This window comes from Scylla paramamosain, chromosome 36, assembly GCF_035594125.1.
Source record: "Scylla paramamosain isolate STU-SP2022 chromosome 36, ASM3559412v1, whole genome shotgun sequence".
Classification (NCBI taxonomy): domain Eukaryota; kingdom Metazoa; phylum Arthropoda; class Malacostraca; order Decapoda; family Portunidae; genus Scylla; species Scylla paramamosain.
The window spans coordinates 4648344-4665399 of NC_087186.1; the positions used below are offsets into that span (position 1 = coordinate 4648344).

Here is a 17056-nt window from a genome sequence, read left to right on the forward strand (position 1 = left end):
GTGAAAATGGCTAGACTATGTAGACAAATTGCTTTTCAGCACATCCTACCATTTTCATCAACTTATTTCTGTGAGGTTGTATTCTTTCAACTACTCCTCATTAAAACAAAATATCACAACAGACTTGAAGTGAAGCATAACCTACAGTGTGCTTTAAGTGAAACAAAACCATAAATCAAGAAGCTTGTTGATAATCTACAACATCACCCAACACATTGAGTGGAATGGGGATTCAAGTGAAGGAAACATGAACTTGGCATGAATGTTCAGAAGCAAATAGTGTGGGAGGAGGTGGGTGTGTGGCCACTGAACGCCATGGTTGTGGCAGTTAATTATAACTCCCTATGATAGCATTTCACTTCAGAATTATAAACCCATCAGATTTGTCAGATTCAAAGATAAAATCATATGGTGTGGAATTAATATATATACTTTTAAACCAGTGGAAATTTGTTTTATTTTGTTTCTTGTTTGATTATTGTTGAAACATCTTTTCACAATAATGCCATTTTTTTTTTCTATTACTCTAATTATGGACTTTTTATGTGCATTATGTTATTTCTTTAGTACCATTTCAATAATTATATGAGATTCAGCAAAGACAAACTATCTTTATCAATACTTCACGAAAGAAAAATGACAAAAGGAGTCAATAAAATTACAGGATTTGCTCGAGTGTTTTTTATGTGGACCTAATAAATGTAGGACTGTTGCTTGGCAGTGGGCCATGGACAAGAATCATGTATGAAAAGTGGGTAATGACCAGAAAAAGTTTGGGAACCACTAGTCTATGGCAACAGTGGCCCATAATTCAAAGCGCAAACACCTTCGCACATTTAAGCAAAGTGATGATCATTTATATAAAACAAAAACAACTTTTTTGCAAGATAAGGATTTATAACAGGTTATACTTGCTGGCAATTCATGTAAAATAACACCAGTCAGGAAGATATTAAGTGACAGTGCTTATGTTGCATGTACCAAAACAAACTCATGGTCAGTTACACACCAAGATTAACTGCATTCCCTAGTATATTGCCATTATTCCTTGAAGTAAGACATACCTTCATACAACTGAAATTGTGCTTATCTTTTGCCTACATTCAACCTGTTCCTAAAAAGGGTGACCGTTCTAATCCCTCAAACTACCATCCTATTGCTTTAATTTCCTGCCTATCTAAAGTTTTTTAATCTATCCTCAACAGGAAGATTCTTAAACATCTATCACTTCACAACCTTCTATCTGATCGCTAGTATGGGTTCCATCAAGGCTGCTCTACTGGTGATCTTCTGGCTTTCCTTACTGAGTCTTGGTCATCCTCTTTTAGAGATTTTGGTGAAACTTTTGCTGTTGTCTTGGACATATCAAAAGCCTTTGATAGAGTCTGGCACAAAGCTTTGATTTCCAGACTACCCTCCTGCGGTTTCTATCCTCTCTGTAACTTCATCTCATGTTTCCTTTCTGACCGTTCTATTGCTGCTGTGGTAGACAGTCACTGTTCTTCTCCTAAATCTATTAACAGAGTTGTTCCTCAGGGTTCTGTCCTGTCACCCACTCTCTTATTATTCATTAATGATCTTCTAAACCAAACTTCTTGTCCTATCCACTCCTATGCTGATGATACCACCCTGCACTTTTTCACGTCTTTTCATAGACATCCAACCCTTCAAGAGGTAAACATATCACGCAGGGAAGCCAGAGAACGCTTGACTTCTGATCTTTCTAAAATTTCTGATTGGAGCAGAGCAAACTTGGTATTGTTCAATGCCTCAAAAACTCAGTTCCTCCATCTATCAACTCAACACAACCTTCCAGACAACTATCCCCTCTTCTTCAGTGACACTCAACTGTCCCCCTTTTCTACATTGAACATCCTCGGTCTGTCCTTTACTTATAATCTGAACTGGAAACTTCACATCTCATCTCTAGCTAAAACAGCTTCTATGAAGTTAGACGTTCTGAGACGTCTCCGCCAGTTTTTCTCACCCCTCCAGCTGCTAACTCTGTACAAGGGCCTTATCCGTCCATGTATGGAGTATGCTTCACATGTCTGGGGTGGTTCCACTCATACTGCTCTTCTAGACAAGGTGGAATTAAAAGCTTTTCGTCTCATCGACTCCTCTCCTCTATCTGACTGTCTTCAGCCTCTCTCTCACTGCCGCAATGTTGCATATCTAGCTGTCTTTTACCGCTATTTTCATGCTAACTGCTCTGATCTTGCTAACTGCATGCCTCCCCTCCTTCCACGGCCTCGCTGCACAAGACTTTCTTCTTTCTCTCACCCCTATTCTGTCCACCTCTCTAATGCAATAGTTAACCAGTATTCTCAATCATTCATCCCTTTCTCTGGTAAACTCTGGAACTCCCTGCCTGCTTCTGTATTTCCACCTTCCTATGACTTGAATTCCTTCAAGAGGGAGGTTTCAAGACACTTATTCATCAATTTTTGACCACTGCTTTGACCCTTTTATGGGACTGGCATTTCAGTGGGCATATTTTTTTATTGGATTTTTGTTGCCCTTGCCCAGTGTCCTTCCTACATAAAAAAAAAATACTTTGCATATATGTTCAGTAAAACTTGAAGCTAATGAGAAACTATTGCTTTTTTTTTTTTTTTTTTTTAAAAAGCTTACTATCTACGAAAACAAAAGATTTTATAAGTGAAGAGAGCATCACAAGGTAGGGCAGCTCATGGTGACAGTTTGTGTTGAATATTTCAAATAAAAATCCATTGTAGGAAATAAGGTTTATCTATTTTCACACATCCTTATGCTTTGAAAATGTACTAAAATATTATAACTTGAATTACAAGTAGAATGTTGATGAAAAATATGATGTGTAAGCTTTATTACCCCTCTGGGCTCTAACAGTGTCACTGCCTACACCATATTTGTTTATATCTCACAGCAGGATTGGTCTAAGGACCAGTGTTTGTACTTACTTCCTGAAGGGTTGGACATATATGAAAAAACATGAAAAAGTTCAGGGTGGTATCATCAGCGTAGGAGTGGATAGGACAAGAGCTTTGGTTTAGAAGATCATTGATGAATAATAGGAATAGAGTGGGTAACAGGACAGAACCCTGAGGAACATCACTGTTAATAGATTTAGGAAAGCAGTTACTGTCTACCACAGCAGCAATAGAACAGTCAGAAAGGAAACTTGAGATAAAGTTAAAGAGAAGGATAAAAGCTGTAGGAGGGTAGCTTGGAAATCAAAGCTTTGTGCCAGAGTATATCAAAAGCTTTTGATATGTCTAAAGTGACAGCAAAAGTTTCAGCCAAAGCTCTAAAAGAGGATGACCAAGATTCAGTAAGGAAGATCACCAGAAGGGTGGCCTTGATGAAACCCATATTGGCAATCAGATAGAAGGTAAAGTGGTGGGTATTTAAGTATCTTCCTGTTGAGGATAGATTCAAAAACTTTAGATTGGCAGGAAATTAAAGCAATAGGATGGTAGTTTGAGGGATCAGAATGGTCACCTTTTTTTAGGAACAGGCTGAATGTAGGTAAACTTCTAGCAAGAAGGAAAGGTAGATGTTGACAGACAGAGTTGAAAGAATTTGACTAGGCAAGGTGCTACCACAGAGGTGCAGTTTCGCAGAACAATAGGAGGGACCCCATCAGGTCCATTAGCATTCTGAGGATTTAGGCCAGCAAAGGCATGGAAAACATCATTGTGAAGAATTTTAATAGGTAGAATGAAATAGAGGGTGGAGGAGAGGGAGGAACAAGCCCTGAAACATCCAAGGTAGAGTTATTAGCAAAGTTTTGAGCAGAGTTCAGCTTTAGAGATAAGTGTGATAGCAGCAGTGACATCTTGTTGAAATAGAGGAGGGAAAGAAGAAGTAAAGTTATTGGAGATGTTTTTGGCTAGGTACCAGAAGTCACAAGGAGAGTTAGATCTTGAAAGATTTTGACACTTTCTATTAATGAAGGAGTTTTTGGCTAGTTGGAGGACAGACTTGGCATGGTTCCGGGCAGAAATATAAAGCGCATGAGATTCTCTTGTTAGAAGATTCAAGTATCTTTTGTGGGCCACCTCTCTATCATGTATAGCATGAGAACAGGCTGTGTTAAACAAAGGTTTGGAAGGTTTAGGTCAAGAAAAAGAGTGAGGAATGTATGTCTCCATGCCAGACACTATCACCTCTGTTATGGTCTCAGCACACAGAGATGGGTCTCTGACACAGAAGCAGTAAATCATTTCAAGGAAAATCAGCAAAATACCTCCTCAGGTTCTCTCATCTAGCAGAGGCAAAACACCAGAGACACCTCCATTTAGAGAGATCCAGAGGAGGGATTGGAGCGATAGGACAAGATACAGATATGAGATTGTGATCAAAGGAGCCCAACTGAGAAGATAGGATAACAGCATAAGCAGAAGGATTAGAGGTTAGGAAAAGATGAGGAATGCATGATACAAGAAGAAATATCAACATCTCGTACAATCTAAAAACAATCATTAAAAAAACATGCCAAGCCATTGCTTACATGCAGCTGATGAACAGTCTTTGTTAATATTATCTCATGCTATCTTTATTTCAGTCCATCTGATCTTCATATCTCCCTCAGTTGGTATTCACACTCACTGTATTATTTGGGTGGTCTTCATTACTAAATGCAAAATGATACAGTATTTTTCTAATAGTGTAAGCAGGGGCAACCTCACTGCTGCAGATTGCAAGAAAGAATTGCACAGTTGCCAAGCATTCATGCATAGTTCAGTCACTAAATTGGCATCACTGTAGTAGTGGAGGTGGCAAGGACTGTGGATGCCCACTCCTCCCAGCCAGTTGCTAAATTAGCACCCCTGTTTTTAGCTGGGGTGGCAGAGTTGGTGGTAGCCTGTTTCCTCTCTTTGCATTAGAGTTACTCTACCACACATACAGACTTCTTCATGGTTTATTGTGGCCCATCCCCCTCTTTAAGGTTTTGAGCCCATTGTGTTACAGTATGACTTAGAAACAAACTGACCCCCTATATTAGATGCAGTTCGCCCTAACACATTGCATGTTAGCAGCAACTTAGCTGTAGAAAGAAAAGGAGGAGGTGGTATATCTGGGTTGTTGAAATATATGTTTGGTTTATCAGAGGAGGTGTGACTGAAGTGGTAGTTCATCTGACTACCATATAAGATGTCCCAATTTTGAACCCTGACTTGCATGCAGTTGAGATTTTTCCTGGGTATTTACTTGTCAGTTCCCTAGCCACAGAATGCACCAGCAAATGCAACTCTGCTGGTCCCTAGCTAAGATAAATAGGGAGAGTTGTGTCAGGAAGGGCATCTAACTTTAGCCAAATTCCCATGCAGATCAAATTTACTGTGGGAAACCCAAATAGCCTGGAGGGGGGAAAGAGAAAAAAAGGTTTATCAGAATATAAATTGGGGTTACATTTATTTTGCTAAGCATGAAATTTTGTCATCTGTGATGAACTACAAATTGAGTTGTTGTATTAAATATGTAGAAAAATTTTATTGATTACTTATTTTCATCATTTGTGATTTTCTTCCCCAGATTTCTCAGCAGTAAACAAAAGGCTGGGTGAGCTGTGGGCACTGGTTCCAACCACACAGAAATATGTGAGTTTGTTGATGTTATTTGCTTGAGTATTTGACAGTCTTCAGTGTCCAAGTGTAGATCTTGTCATTTTATTAATCAAACTCTCTTATCTCTTGTTATTGGCCATGGGTCAGCACCATACATCATGGTCCCGGACATGCACAATAAATATTTATCTTGTCCATTAACAGTAACTTCATGTTAGCCAGCAAGTTTGTCACCTCTCCATTTTTCCATGCAGCTGTTCTTACTTCCTGTTCTTACCCACTGGTCTCACAAGAAATCATGTCTCCTAGATGGTAGAAGTGTTCTACTGCCCGTAGACTATTTCCATCAACTTCCACTGTCTCTTCTTGCCCCATCCTCAGTTTCCAGTCTCCTTTTTCACACCTTGGGAACTTGTATTTCTCTCTTACATGATTCACATTTCTCAATCCTGAGTATCTTGTGGCACCACTTCCCACATACCATTGCACGGAATGGAGTTAACATCCACACCTCTGCCACAGCACAATCATCTACAAAGGCGTAGGTTGACACTTGTTTGGCCTTAGAGGTTTACTTCCTTTTTTTGTGGGGGAGGGTGTGGAGACGTGCAAGTGGAGCAAGCCCAATTTGTCAATATATATACACTGTATTTCCTGCCATATAAGACGTGCTGGAGTATAAGACACACCTATAATTTGGCAGGGGATATTTAGAAAAAATAAAATAAGTCCCACTTTTCCCTGAACTTCATATCCTGCCCCTCAATCTGGCTTTGGTGAAAGTTACAGCTCAAACCAGCACAGAAGAGTTGCTGAACAATTATGACTATGATACTACCTTATGTTGCATTCTGCCTTTCTCTGTGTTCAAGATGTTTTGCTATGATCTTGATCTTGATCTTGAAGGTACAGGTGGCACAGGATCACTCCTGAGCCAGGCCTTTGGATCGGCAACTCCTGTAGAAAGGGGAAAAAAAGAGAAACGAACAGCATCCTCTATCCTAATTGTTCATACACCTGGCATGCCACATTCTCTCCAGAAACTCTTTTACCGCCTCAATCATCCTTTCATTCGCCTCTCTACACAGTCCCAGCAACAACACCATCCATTCCTTTCCTGTCTTCTCCACTCTTTCATTCCTATCATGCCCTAACTCAGTCAGTATCACTTGCATCATCTCATTCCTGTCTCTGGCATACTTCACACACTCAAGCACCACATGTTCCACCGTCTCATCCTCTCCCATGTCACACGTCTGGCACACTTTGCTGCGGGACTCAGACCACCTGTAACTCATTGCATTCACATCCATACACTGTGCCCTCACTCGGAAGAGAAGATCACCGCCCAGGCTTCCATCATACCACCTTTCATACCTCGGGGCCTCTTTCTCCTTGTACCATTCCAGGGTCTTCTTTCTTTCCATTTCATTCTTCCATTCATTCAGTCCCACACATTTCACTTCTTTGTCTATCTCATTCTTCCATTTACTCACATCCCATTCGGCTCCCACTCTGCCTCCTCTTGTTACCACCCATTCACGCTCATTTTGATTCCTACCAGCCATTCTTATTTGCAATCCATTCCTGTCTGTCATTCTCATGCATCTCTTCCTCCATTTGCTTCCACTTTCATTCCACAGGTACACCTTCCTTGCTGTTCTTGCATCATCCATTCTCTCAAGCCTAATCTTGTACCTAAGTGTGGCTTTTGTGAGTCTTTCTCTACAGGTGCTCCATCCCATGTCACCTCTCAAGGCTTCAACTGCTGTGCACCTCGGTGCACTCAGTGCCATCCTTGCTACTCTATTCTGGCCCACTTCTAACTTATCAATTTCACTTTCATTCCATGCAATCACATCCATACCATACATTATACATGGCACAGCCACACTCTTCAATACTTCTCTCAACACATCATACTTACTTGCTCTCATCCCAATCGACCTACCCACTGGTTTACCATACTTATCTTTTCATTCTTTGCCTTTGCACACCCACTAGGACTCATCCACATCCCTAAGGCTGCTTACACACGAGCGTTTCCGTACGCGCGTTCGGCTGCGCGACGTTTTAACTTTCAATGGAGTGCAATGGGACCTTTCACACGACGCGTTGCACGCGCTAGCAACGCCGCGCAGACGCTGGAGCCAGCAAGGACGCGCGCGTTCATAATGACGCTCGTGTCCTTGCCGGGTATTTGTTTCAATGGGAGCTTGCACACGGGCGTTCGGTTACGCGCGCACGCAGGTCCTGCTGCCATATCAGTCATTACTTTCAGCTGGGGGTGAGAGGCCAGTCACCCATCCCGTCCCGCTCATGTGGACAGAACTCTGGTGTGTACTGCATTTGGGTGTGATGTAACAGTTTTATTGTTTATAGTAAATGTGTATAGATACTACTGGAAAGAATTGATATAGTACATGCATGCATACATCGCGTAGCCTACTACAATTAATTAATGAACTAACATTTTCAGACGACTAGAATGGCAGACTATCACAACACAGAAGAACTTATTTCCGAAGTAGGGAAGAGGCCTGTCCTGTGGGATCCTACGACCGAAGAATATAAAAACAGGAACAAGAAAGCAGATGCATGGATAGAGGTTTGCCGCTCGATTTATCTGGATTATGAAGAGAAATCTGCAGAAGAAAAGAAACAAATTGGTCAGTAATTTTATTTTCGTTTTGTACATTTATAACATAAATGCAATAGTAATGAAAGTTTTTTTTCACATTTATCATGCATGTTATTACCAATTTCTTATATTGTCTTATTACTGCCATGGTAGTTTTCCGGCCTCACTGTTGAAGTAGGTGCAGAATTTGTCCCTGTTTTCTTTTGCATACCTACCTCCCTGCCATACCTGCACTGCATGATCTACATCTTCAAATCCATTGACTTCTAAAATATCTGCAAAATTTACTTTTTCTCTCTGCCTGACGAAATTATGTAAGACACAACATGCCTTGACAATATCAACAGCAAAGTCAACATTCACATTCAGGGGCCTGTGGAAAATTCTCCATTTATTTGAAAGTATTCCAAACGCACATTCGACATACCTCCTTGCACGTGAGAGTCTATAATTAAACACTTTCTTGTCATTTGTCAAGTTGTGGCCGCTGTATGGGCGAAGCAAATTCACAGATAATCCAAAAGCCTCATCCCCAACAAAAGCATAAGACAGCACCTCATTCCAGCCTGACAAAAGTTGAGGCTGTGGGAGTTTCATTACATTTTGCTGAATCTGCCTAAATAAATTTGATTCTTGAAAGATTGTTGAATCTGCATGTTTGCCATAAGATCCTATGTCAACATACCTAAAGCAATAATTAGCATCAGCCACAGCCAAAATAACAATGGAAAAATAGGTTTTGTAATTGAAAAACATTGAACCACTATGCTCAGGTCTAATAATCCGAATATGCTTCCCATCTACTGCACCAATGCAGTGAGGGAAATGAGCTTGTTTCTCAAACCCTGCTGCAATTTTCAGCCACTCCTCTTCATCGAGTTGGGGAAAACACTCCACCTTCATCATGTCCCATATTGCACAACACACTCTTCTTACAACTTTGCAGGCTGTAGATATACCAATTCTGTACCTGTAGTGGAGATCCGTCAGGCTGCAACCAGAGGCAAGATACCTGTGATAGAAATCATTTTTAGACACGTATCCTCTCTCTCTCTCTCTCTCTCTCTCTCTCTCTCTCTCTCTCTCTCTCTCTCTCTCTCTCTCTCTCTCTCTCTCTCTCTCTCTCTCTCTCTCTCTCTCTCTCTCTCTCTCTCTCTCTCTCTCGTGTGTGTGTGTGTGTGTGTGTGTGTGTGTGTGTGTGTGTGTGTGTGTATATATATATATATATATATATATATATATATATATATATATATATATATATATATATATATATATATATATATATATATATATATATATATATATATATATATATATATATATATATATATATATATATATATATATATATATATATATATATATACTATACGTAAACACACACACACACACACACACACACACACACACACACACACAGTCAGTGGCCAGTATTAGTTTTCGGGTTGGCAAAGAAAATAATGTAAATTTGTCCATTTCATGTCCTCCATTTACTTTCTCGTGGTTAATCTGTGTTATTTCATCTTTCAGGAAAGGAACTGCAAATTCGTTGGAAGAGCATTCGAGACGCTTATGTAAGGAATTCCAGGAAATTGAAAGATGAAAGTAAATCAGGATCTGGAGCTGTGAAGACACACCGTTACATTTTTGCTGAACAACTGTCCTTTCTCAGGAATGTAGGTGAAAACAGAGAAACCACGGACACTTTCGTTCCAACCCATGAAACAGAGGATGGAGCTGAAGATGCATGTCAAAACCTGTCAGCAACACAGCAAAATCCAAGCGCTAAGTCCAAGAAAAAGAAAAGTAATTTACTTGAGGAGAAACTTATAAAGTTTATGGATGGTTATGAAGAAAAAGAAGATGACGACAAGGATTTTTTCATGTCAATGTTACCGTCAGTGCGAACACTGAACAGTGAACAAAAGATTGAATTCAGAATGGAAGTACTGGCTGCGCTGAAGAACATCAGATCCGGACACCGTGGGCACACAAGGGTACAAGACTCTCATCCCCTTCCACTTGTGCTCCCACCTGTACAGAGTCAATACCCTCATTATGCACAGTATCCCTCGTCTGCAATGACACACCCTCATTTCTTTGGACCTTCAGCAGCAACAAACATACATCCACATGCAGTGAACACTCAAGAAAATCGTGCACAAGTCCAACCAGTAGCACCCTCACCTGCTAACTTGTCAGTACCCTCTCCAGCATCAAACACCTCAAACACTGACAATTCAGTAATTTCACTGAGTGATTTTGACATTTAATAAAAGAAATGTAATACACAATTTACTTAGAGGAATGTTTTTATTCATACAGTAGTTAAAATACCATGCAGTTTACTTTATTAAAAATAAAAAGGAGGAAAAATGTAATGCAATCTTTTTACAGTGGAATACTTTTATTTATATGGTAGCTGAAATACCATATAATTTATTTACTTCAGAATAAAAAGGAATATTAAAACTAGTATATATGTTGTGTACATTATCTTACCTGATGCTTAAAGCCACTGCTTCTTCAGGTGGAATAGATGGCCTCATGTTTGTGTCCTGCAGTTTAATATCATCCGTAACCCTTGCCACAAGTTCCTCAAAGGTTGGATATGACATCCTAAAGTAATTGAAGAATTTGCCATCGTCCGCTTTTAATTCTTCATAAAGGGTATAAAACTCGCCCTGCAACAATCTGTTGTTGTTTATAGGGTGAACCCAAAGCTGACGACGGTTTCTCTTCTTCTTCACTGCTTGTATTGCTGCATAAGCAATCACAGCTTTCTTTCGTGCACCCTCCATCTTGAGGAGACAGTTGGTGACTGAGAGGAGGTACGCTCGAGAACGTAGGCTGGAGGCAGGGCGAGAAACGCGAACGTGGGGCAAACGCGTGTACAAAAAATATGACACGTTCTGTGCGTCCGTTCAATGCGCGTACAAAAACGCTCGTGTGTAAGCAGCCTAAGTACTTGTATTCTTGCATCTGTCTCAACTCATTCTCTCCAAGTCTCCATACCACATTACTTTCATCCTCTGACCTATTCACAATCATTACTTTGCTTTTCTCACTGCTAAACCTTATTCCAAAGTCTTTACCATAGCCATCCACCACATCCAACAAACTTTGAAGCTCACCTGCCGATGCACTCATAACAACTACGTCATCTGCATTAAGGAGCACACATACTTTATCATTCCCCACACTTACCCCAACATTCATTCTTCTCATCCTGGCTTCTAGCTCCTCTGTAGACAAGCTAAAAAGGGTTGGTGACAATATACAGCCCTGCCTAACTCCTCTCTCACTCTTCACCCAGTCTGTTTCTATGTCTCCTAGCCTGTATCTAGCTCTTGTGTCCACATACATACTTTGCACTATGTTAACTATCTTTGCACTCAATCCAATCTTTTCTAAGACTCTACCTAACATTTCTCTGTTCACTCTATCATAAGCTTTCTCTATATCCAAAAAACCTAGGTACAATTTATCCCCATCCTTCTTTTTCTTCTCAATCATTTCATTCACCACAAACATATTGTCCTCAGCTCTCCTGTCCCTACAAAAAACCATTCTGTTCTTCACCCAGCACTCCAGCTGTCTCAATCCATTTACACAGTCTCTCATTCAACACTGCACTGAAAACTTTACCTATTGTACTCAATAATGCAATTGGCCTGTAGTTCTTCAGCTCATTCTTACTCTTAAATCCCCCCTTATGCAACAGACACACTCGGCTCTCATTCCACTTTCTTGGCACTCTCTCTTCATCCCACACTCAGTTGAATATGTCAGTCATTCTGTCTATCACTACCTCCCCACCATTCTTGTAGAACTCATAGGGTATATCATCTGAACCTGCTGCCTTGCCATTCTTCTGCCTTCTCACACACCTCTCCACTTCATCCCTACTGATTCTTTCGTCCATTTCACCTACATTCTTCCTTTCCAGTGTCACACATCCTTTTGTCACACTAAACATCTCACCTACCCCACCTATTTCTTCCCAGAACCCTTTGATTGCCTCCCTGATTCCGTCTCGTCTGATTCCTTCTCTGTTATAACTACACCCTCCACTTTTAGACTCTCCACACCAACACTGCCTGACATATTCTCACCTCTCATGAACTTATACCATTCACGGCCACCTTCCATACCTTTCTCCCTTAAAGATTGAATCACACTCCTTTCACTCTTCACTTTAGCATTCACTATCATTCGTCTTGTCAACCGCTGCTGCTTCACATACGCTGCCCATTCATTCTGATACTCATTCTCTGCCTCATCGCTTTCATGCCTCTTTTTCCTCAGCCATCTACACTGTCTACTCATTCTCTTTCGCTCCTTCCTAGCCGCTCTGAATTCATCATTCCACCATGGTTTACATACATTCTTTCTTCTACCTACTCTCACAAACCCTATCTGGTTCTCAGCAGCACCCCTCACGTCCTCAACCAGTTTCTCATTCAGATGCTTCACGTCATGCACACTTTCGTCGTCCCAGCTTCTCTCACTCAGATCAACCTGAAAGTTCTCCCACCCTACATCATCAGACACAATATCAACCAAACCATCCTCATCTATCCACATATGCAACAATTTCACGCATTCTTCCATTCACCAACACGTAGTCAATTGCCAATTCCTGCTCTCTTGCACTCCAAGTCACACGCCCCTCAGCCAAAGTAACATTCAGATTTTCCAGCTCCAGTTCATCAACAAACTCTCCAAGCATTTCACCATTCCTGTTCACCTGTTCCCCCAGTATTCCCACATGTGCATTCATGTCACCCATAACTAGCACTCTCTCCTCTCCATGCTCTCTCACAACTTTCTTAAGTATGTCCTACTTCCTCCTATTTTCCCTCTCTGCTCTTTCACCCATGACAGTCATGTACACTACCACCAGTACCACCTTCTCTGGTCTGCCACAACCATCCATGCATTCCACTCTGACTGCAAGCACATCCTCACTACTTGTACACTCCCCCACATCAATCTCCTCTACTTTCAGTCCTCTTTCTTTCTTGTAGAGTAGGGCTACGCCTCCTCCCATTGTTTCCTGTGCCTTACGCCCCTTTCCAATCATAACATTCTTGCATCCCTCCATTCGTACATCATCTCTCAGGTGAGTCTCAGTGAGCCCGACTAAGTCGAACCTCCACTCCCTGAGCTCCTTGCACACATCCTCAAACTTGCCCACACCCCATCCTTTCACATTCATACAGCCAATCTTCACACATTTACTTGCCTGGTTAGTCTCTTTTCTTCCATGTTCGCTGACATCAGTGGGTCCTCCTCATCATGCCTCATACACACATCACACCTGCCTCGCCCTCATCACTCGGCCAGTCGACGTCCTAGCCTCTCATTCCCGTTGTGGTTGAGGTGGACCCCGTCTCTCCCGAAGAATTTTTCCTGGTCGAGGATCCCATCCATGTCTAGGAAGCTCACGTTGCCCTTCTTCTCTGCCATCCATTCCATCTTGACCTTCATGAGTTCCATGCATATCTTGCGGTTCGTTTCTCTTCTGACCTTCTCATACTGCACTCCTTCCTGTGGGCACTGCAGGACCCCCACCACAGCCACACATCTTCTTTTCTTCTGCTGCCCTCACTGCTTCTATCACTTCCTTTACTGTCTCTTCAGCACCTGTCTCTACTAAGTTGTTTCCTCCTCCTTAGATAACTAGCAGGCTTCTCTCTTCCATTTCTCGCACTTCTTCCTTGACTTTCCTCTTGACGTCTTGGATCTTAGCACCTCCCATGCTGGTGCACTCAGTTTCCCTTCTCACAAAGTCAGGAGTCTTCCTTACCATGCTGAAATGGTACTTACTTGAAATGGTAAACAAAACACTCCCTGCACATGTTAAAGTCTCTGATCTTGATCTTGGTGCTACAGGTTTTTTATATTATAGCATTATTGTGGTTCATAATAATTATCTAGTAATTTTTAGCACTGTTTTGATTTGTAATCATTACTTAATAATATATGAACATATATATTTCATTCTGGGGTCAAACAGTGGTATTTAGGTGTTACTCTAGTATTGGTAACCATAGCCCATAGGCCTACCCAAACCTAACCATCGGGGTATAAGACGCAGGATGATTTTTTTTCTTTTTTTTTTTTCAAGGCGTGTCTTATATGGCGGGAAATACAATATTTATGTGTGTGTGTGTGTGTGTGTGTGTGTGTGTTTATATATATATATATATATATATATATATATATATATATATATATATATATATATATATATATATATATATATATATATATATATATATATATATATATATATTATGACCATAGTTTCCAGCCCCTTCACAAAACTGCTGCACCTGGACTAGCTTCCCCCATGTTACCTCCTATGTTACTGAGTGAAGGGCTTAATATGGATTACAAGGTCCACTTTTGACTCATGTACCCTTCTTAATAACGGTCATAATGCCAGGTCACATTAATGAGGTCTTCAGTCTGTTTTACCCACCTACAGACAAGGGAAATATTCTAACAGCAATTCATTCCCACAGCTGTGAAAGGATCAACAACCACAGCTTGGGAAAAACAATTATAACAAGCAATAACACATATATGGTCGAGGTATAAAACCCCATTGGACAACTGCCCTTGTAACAAATCCTCCCATTGTCCAACAGCATGTTATAGCCTCAAGCCAAATAATGTCGTTTACTGCCTCCTGGACAGCAGGCCTTGTCAGGACCTGAAGAGGAAGTAAAGTTCACTACACAGCTATTCATTTAAGTCCTCTGTGGCTGAGCAGCATCAGCCAACAGTAGCATTTAACACAATAAGCTCACTAACAAGGGAAATGACTACAGACAAGTAACCATGAACACACAGGAGGGTAATTCACCACTCTCTGTATAAGAACTCGGCCCACACACACATGCAGCTGAGGGGTCACTTCCCTGGGTATGGACGTGTATTATACCCAACTACACTCCCTGGCAGGCTACTACAGAGACTCCTGTGCTATTTAAGTAGGCCAAGGTGTACAGCCAGTAATGACTCACTTATTGCCTTAAAACAATTGATCCAGTTAACTATAATCCTACCTTAGTCTCTGTCAGATATTATTGCCCATCTCAATACATCTGCTTCATCTAAGCATGGGGAATGACTGACTGTGGAAAAAACGCGCCAAACCATTTCCACTTTGTTGCTACAGGGGACGGGGTGTGGCGACATACATACACACACCCACCCACTTGCTGCTCTGCACCCCATGCAGGCTTATATGAATAAGACACTTCACTTCTGAAAATTCTAATGATTAAACTAAGGGGGCTAGATGAATACTGATTACTTTATTGTCAAGAGCAACTCTTCTACTAAATATTGGGTGAGACTCAGATTGAATGCACAAGAGGAAGTAAAGAAATTTACATGGAGAATATGAGCGACTGCATGGATAAATAATATATTAGAAGTTTCAGGCTGGGCAGGCCATGCATCAGGGATGTGTCCAAGTCTCATCCCCTACCTATCTCTCTTCTCATCTCTCTATCCTCTTCATTCTTCTTCTACCTCACTTCTCTTTGCTTTATATCTCCTTATTTCACTGCACACAATATATATATATATATATATATATATATATATATATATATATATATATATATATATATATATATATATATATATATATATATATATATATATATATATATATATATATATATATATATTAAATGGAACCTCGGTTACTGATCACCTCCCTTTTCGAACAAATTAGTTTTCAAACAAAATTTTTAACTCATTATTGCTTTGGTTATGGTACTATAATTCAGTTAGAGAACAAAGTTACTTGATTTCAAATATTAAAAGACAACAAAAGCTGCCATTTATCACTAATTTATAGTGTCTATAAATATCTACTTCGTTTTTTATATATTTGGACAGAGTGTAAGACAATAATTCAGTCTTTTAACCCTTTCCTTCTGGCGCTTAAATTATTTTCTCGTTTTGTATGACGGCTAAAAATGGTAAACCTAGAAATTGTCAGAAAATTGTTTGAATACTAATAATTATTTTCTCTTTGTTATTCTGAATACAATGATATACTTTGTAGCTCGATGTGACCTCTGAAAGTTGAGTTTATGCCTTATAAAGGATTCCTCCTCCTCCTCCTGCTGTGTGATCCGTCATCCAGAAACAGCCCGGAGAGCGATGACGCCGCGCGCAAACACACACACACTCTCTCTCTCTCTCTTTCTCTCTCTCTCTCTCTCTCTCTCTCTCTCTCTCTCTCTCTCTCTCTCTCTCTCTCTCTCTCTCTCTCTCTCTCTCTCTCTCTCTCTCTCTCTCTCTCTCTCTCTCTCTCTCATCTTGGAGGGGAAATTGTACACTTCCAATGAGAGAGAGAGAGAGAGAGAGAGAGAGAGAGATTTCATCCCTTTTCACATCAAGTTTCAGGCAAATAACATTCTCTCTCTTTCTCTCTCTCTCTCTCTCTGACAAGTTACCTTCTACCATTTTATTATAAAATCGAAGATAATGAAAAAATTAACATGAAAGAATGATAGGTATCATCTCTCTGTTCTGATAAAACACGTGGATCCTGTAAATCATTTTCCGAGTCCTCACCAATGTCTTTGCTTTCTTCAGCTTCTTCTTCTAAATATTCACTGTCACTGTCTTCAAACTCAGAAGCACTGCTAAATACATATGTTGTGTCCTGCTCCATGGTGAGTTATGATCTGAGATCCTTGGCTCTTATCAGGATGTCTCTTCACACTTATCATGGTGCTTTCCACCCGGCGAGTGCTTTCCACCCGGCGGGTCGCTGGGGTTGCCAAGTGTCGCCCGGAGAAAGGGAAAATAGCTTAGTTACCGA

At 40.6% G+C, this 17056-nt stretch overlaps 1 protein-coding gene across 1 annotated transcript in view; it reads left to right on the forward strand.

Annotated features, from left to right (window-relative positions):
* The window catches only part of LOC135090832 (uncharacterized), a 148002-nt gene that overhangs the window by 96090 nt on the left and 34856 nt on the right, over positions 1–17056 (forward strand). Inside the window, exon 7 of the mRNA XM_063987923.1 lies at positions 5521–5585. Coding sequence (XP_063843993.1) covers positions 5521–5585 — 65 coding nt within the window. The remainder of the gene's footprint in view (positions 1–5520; positions 5586–17056) is intronic.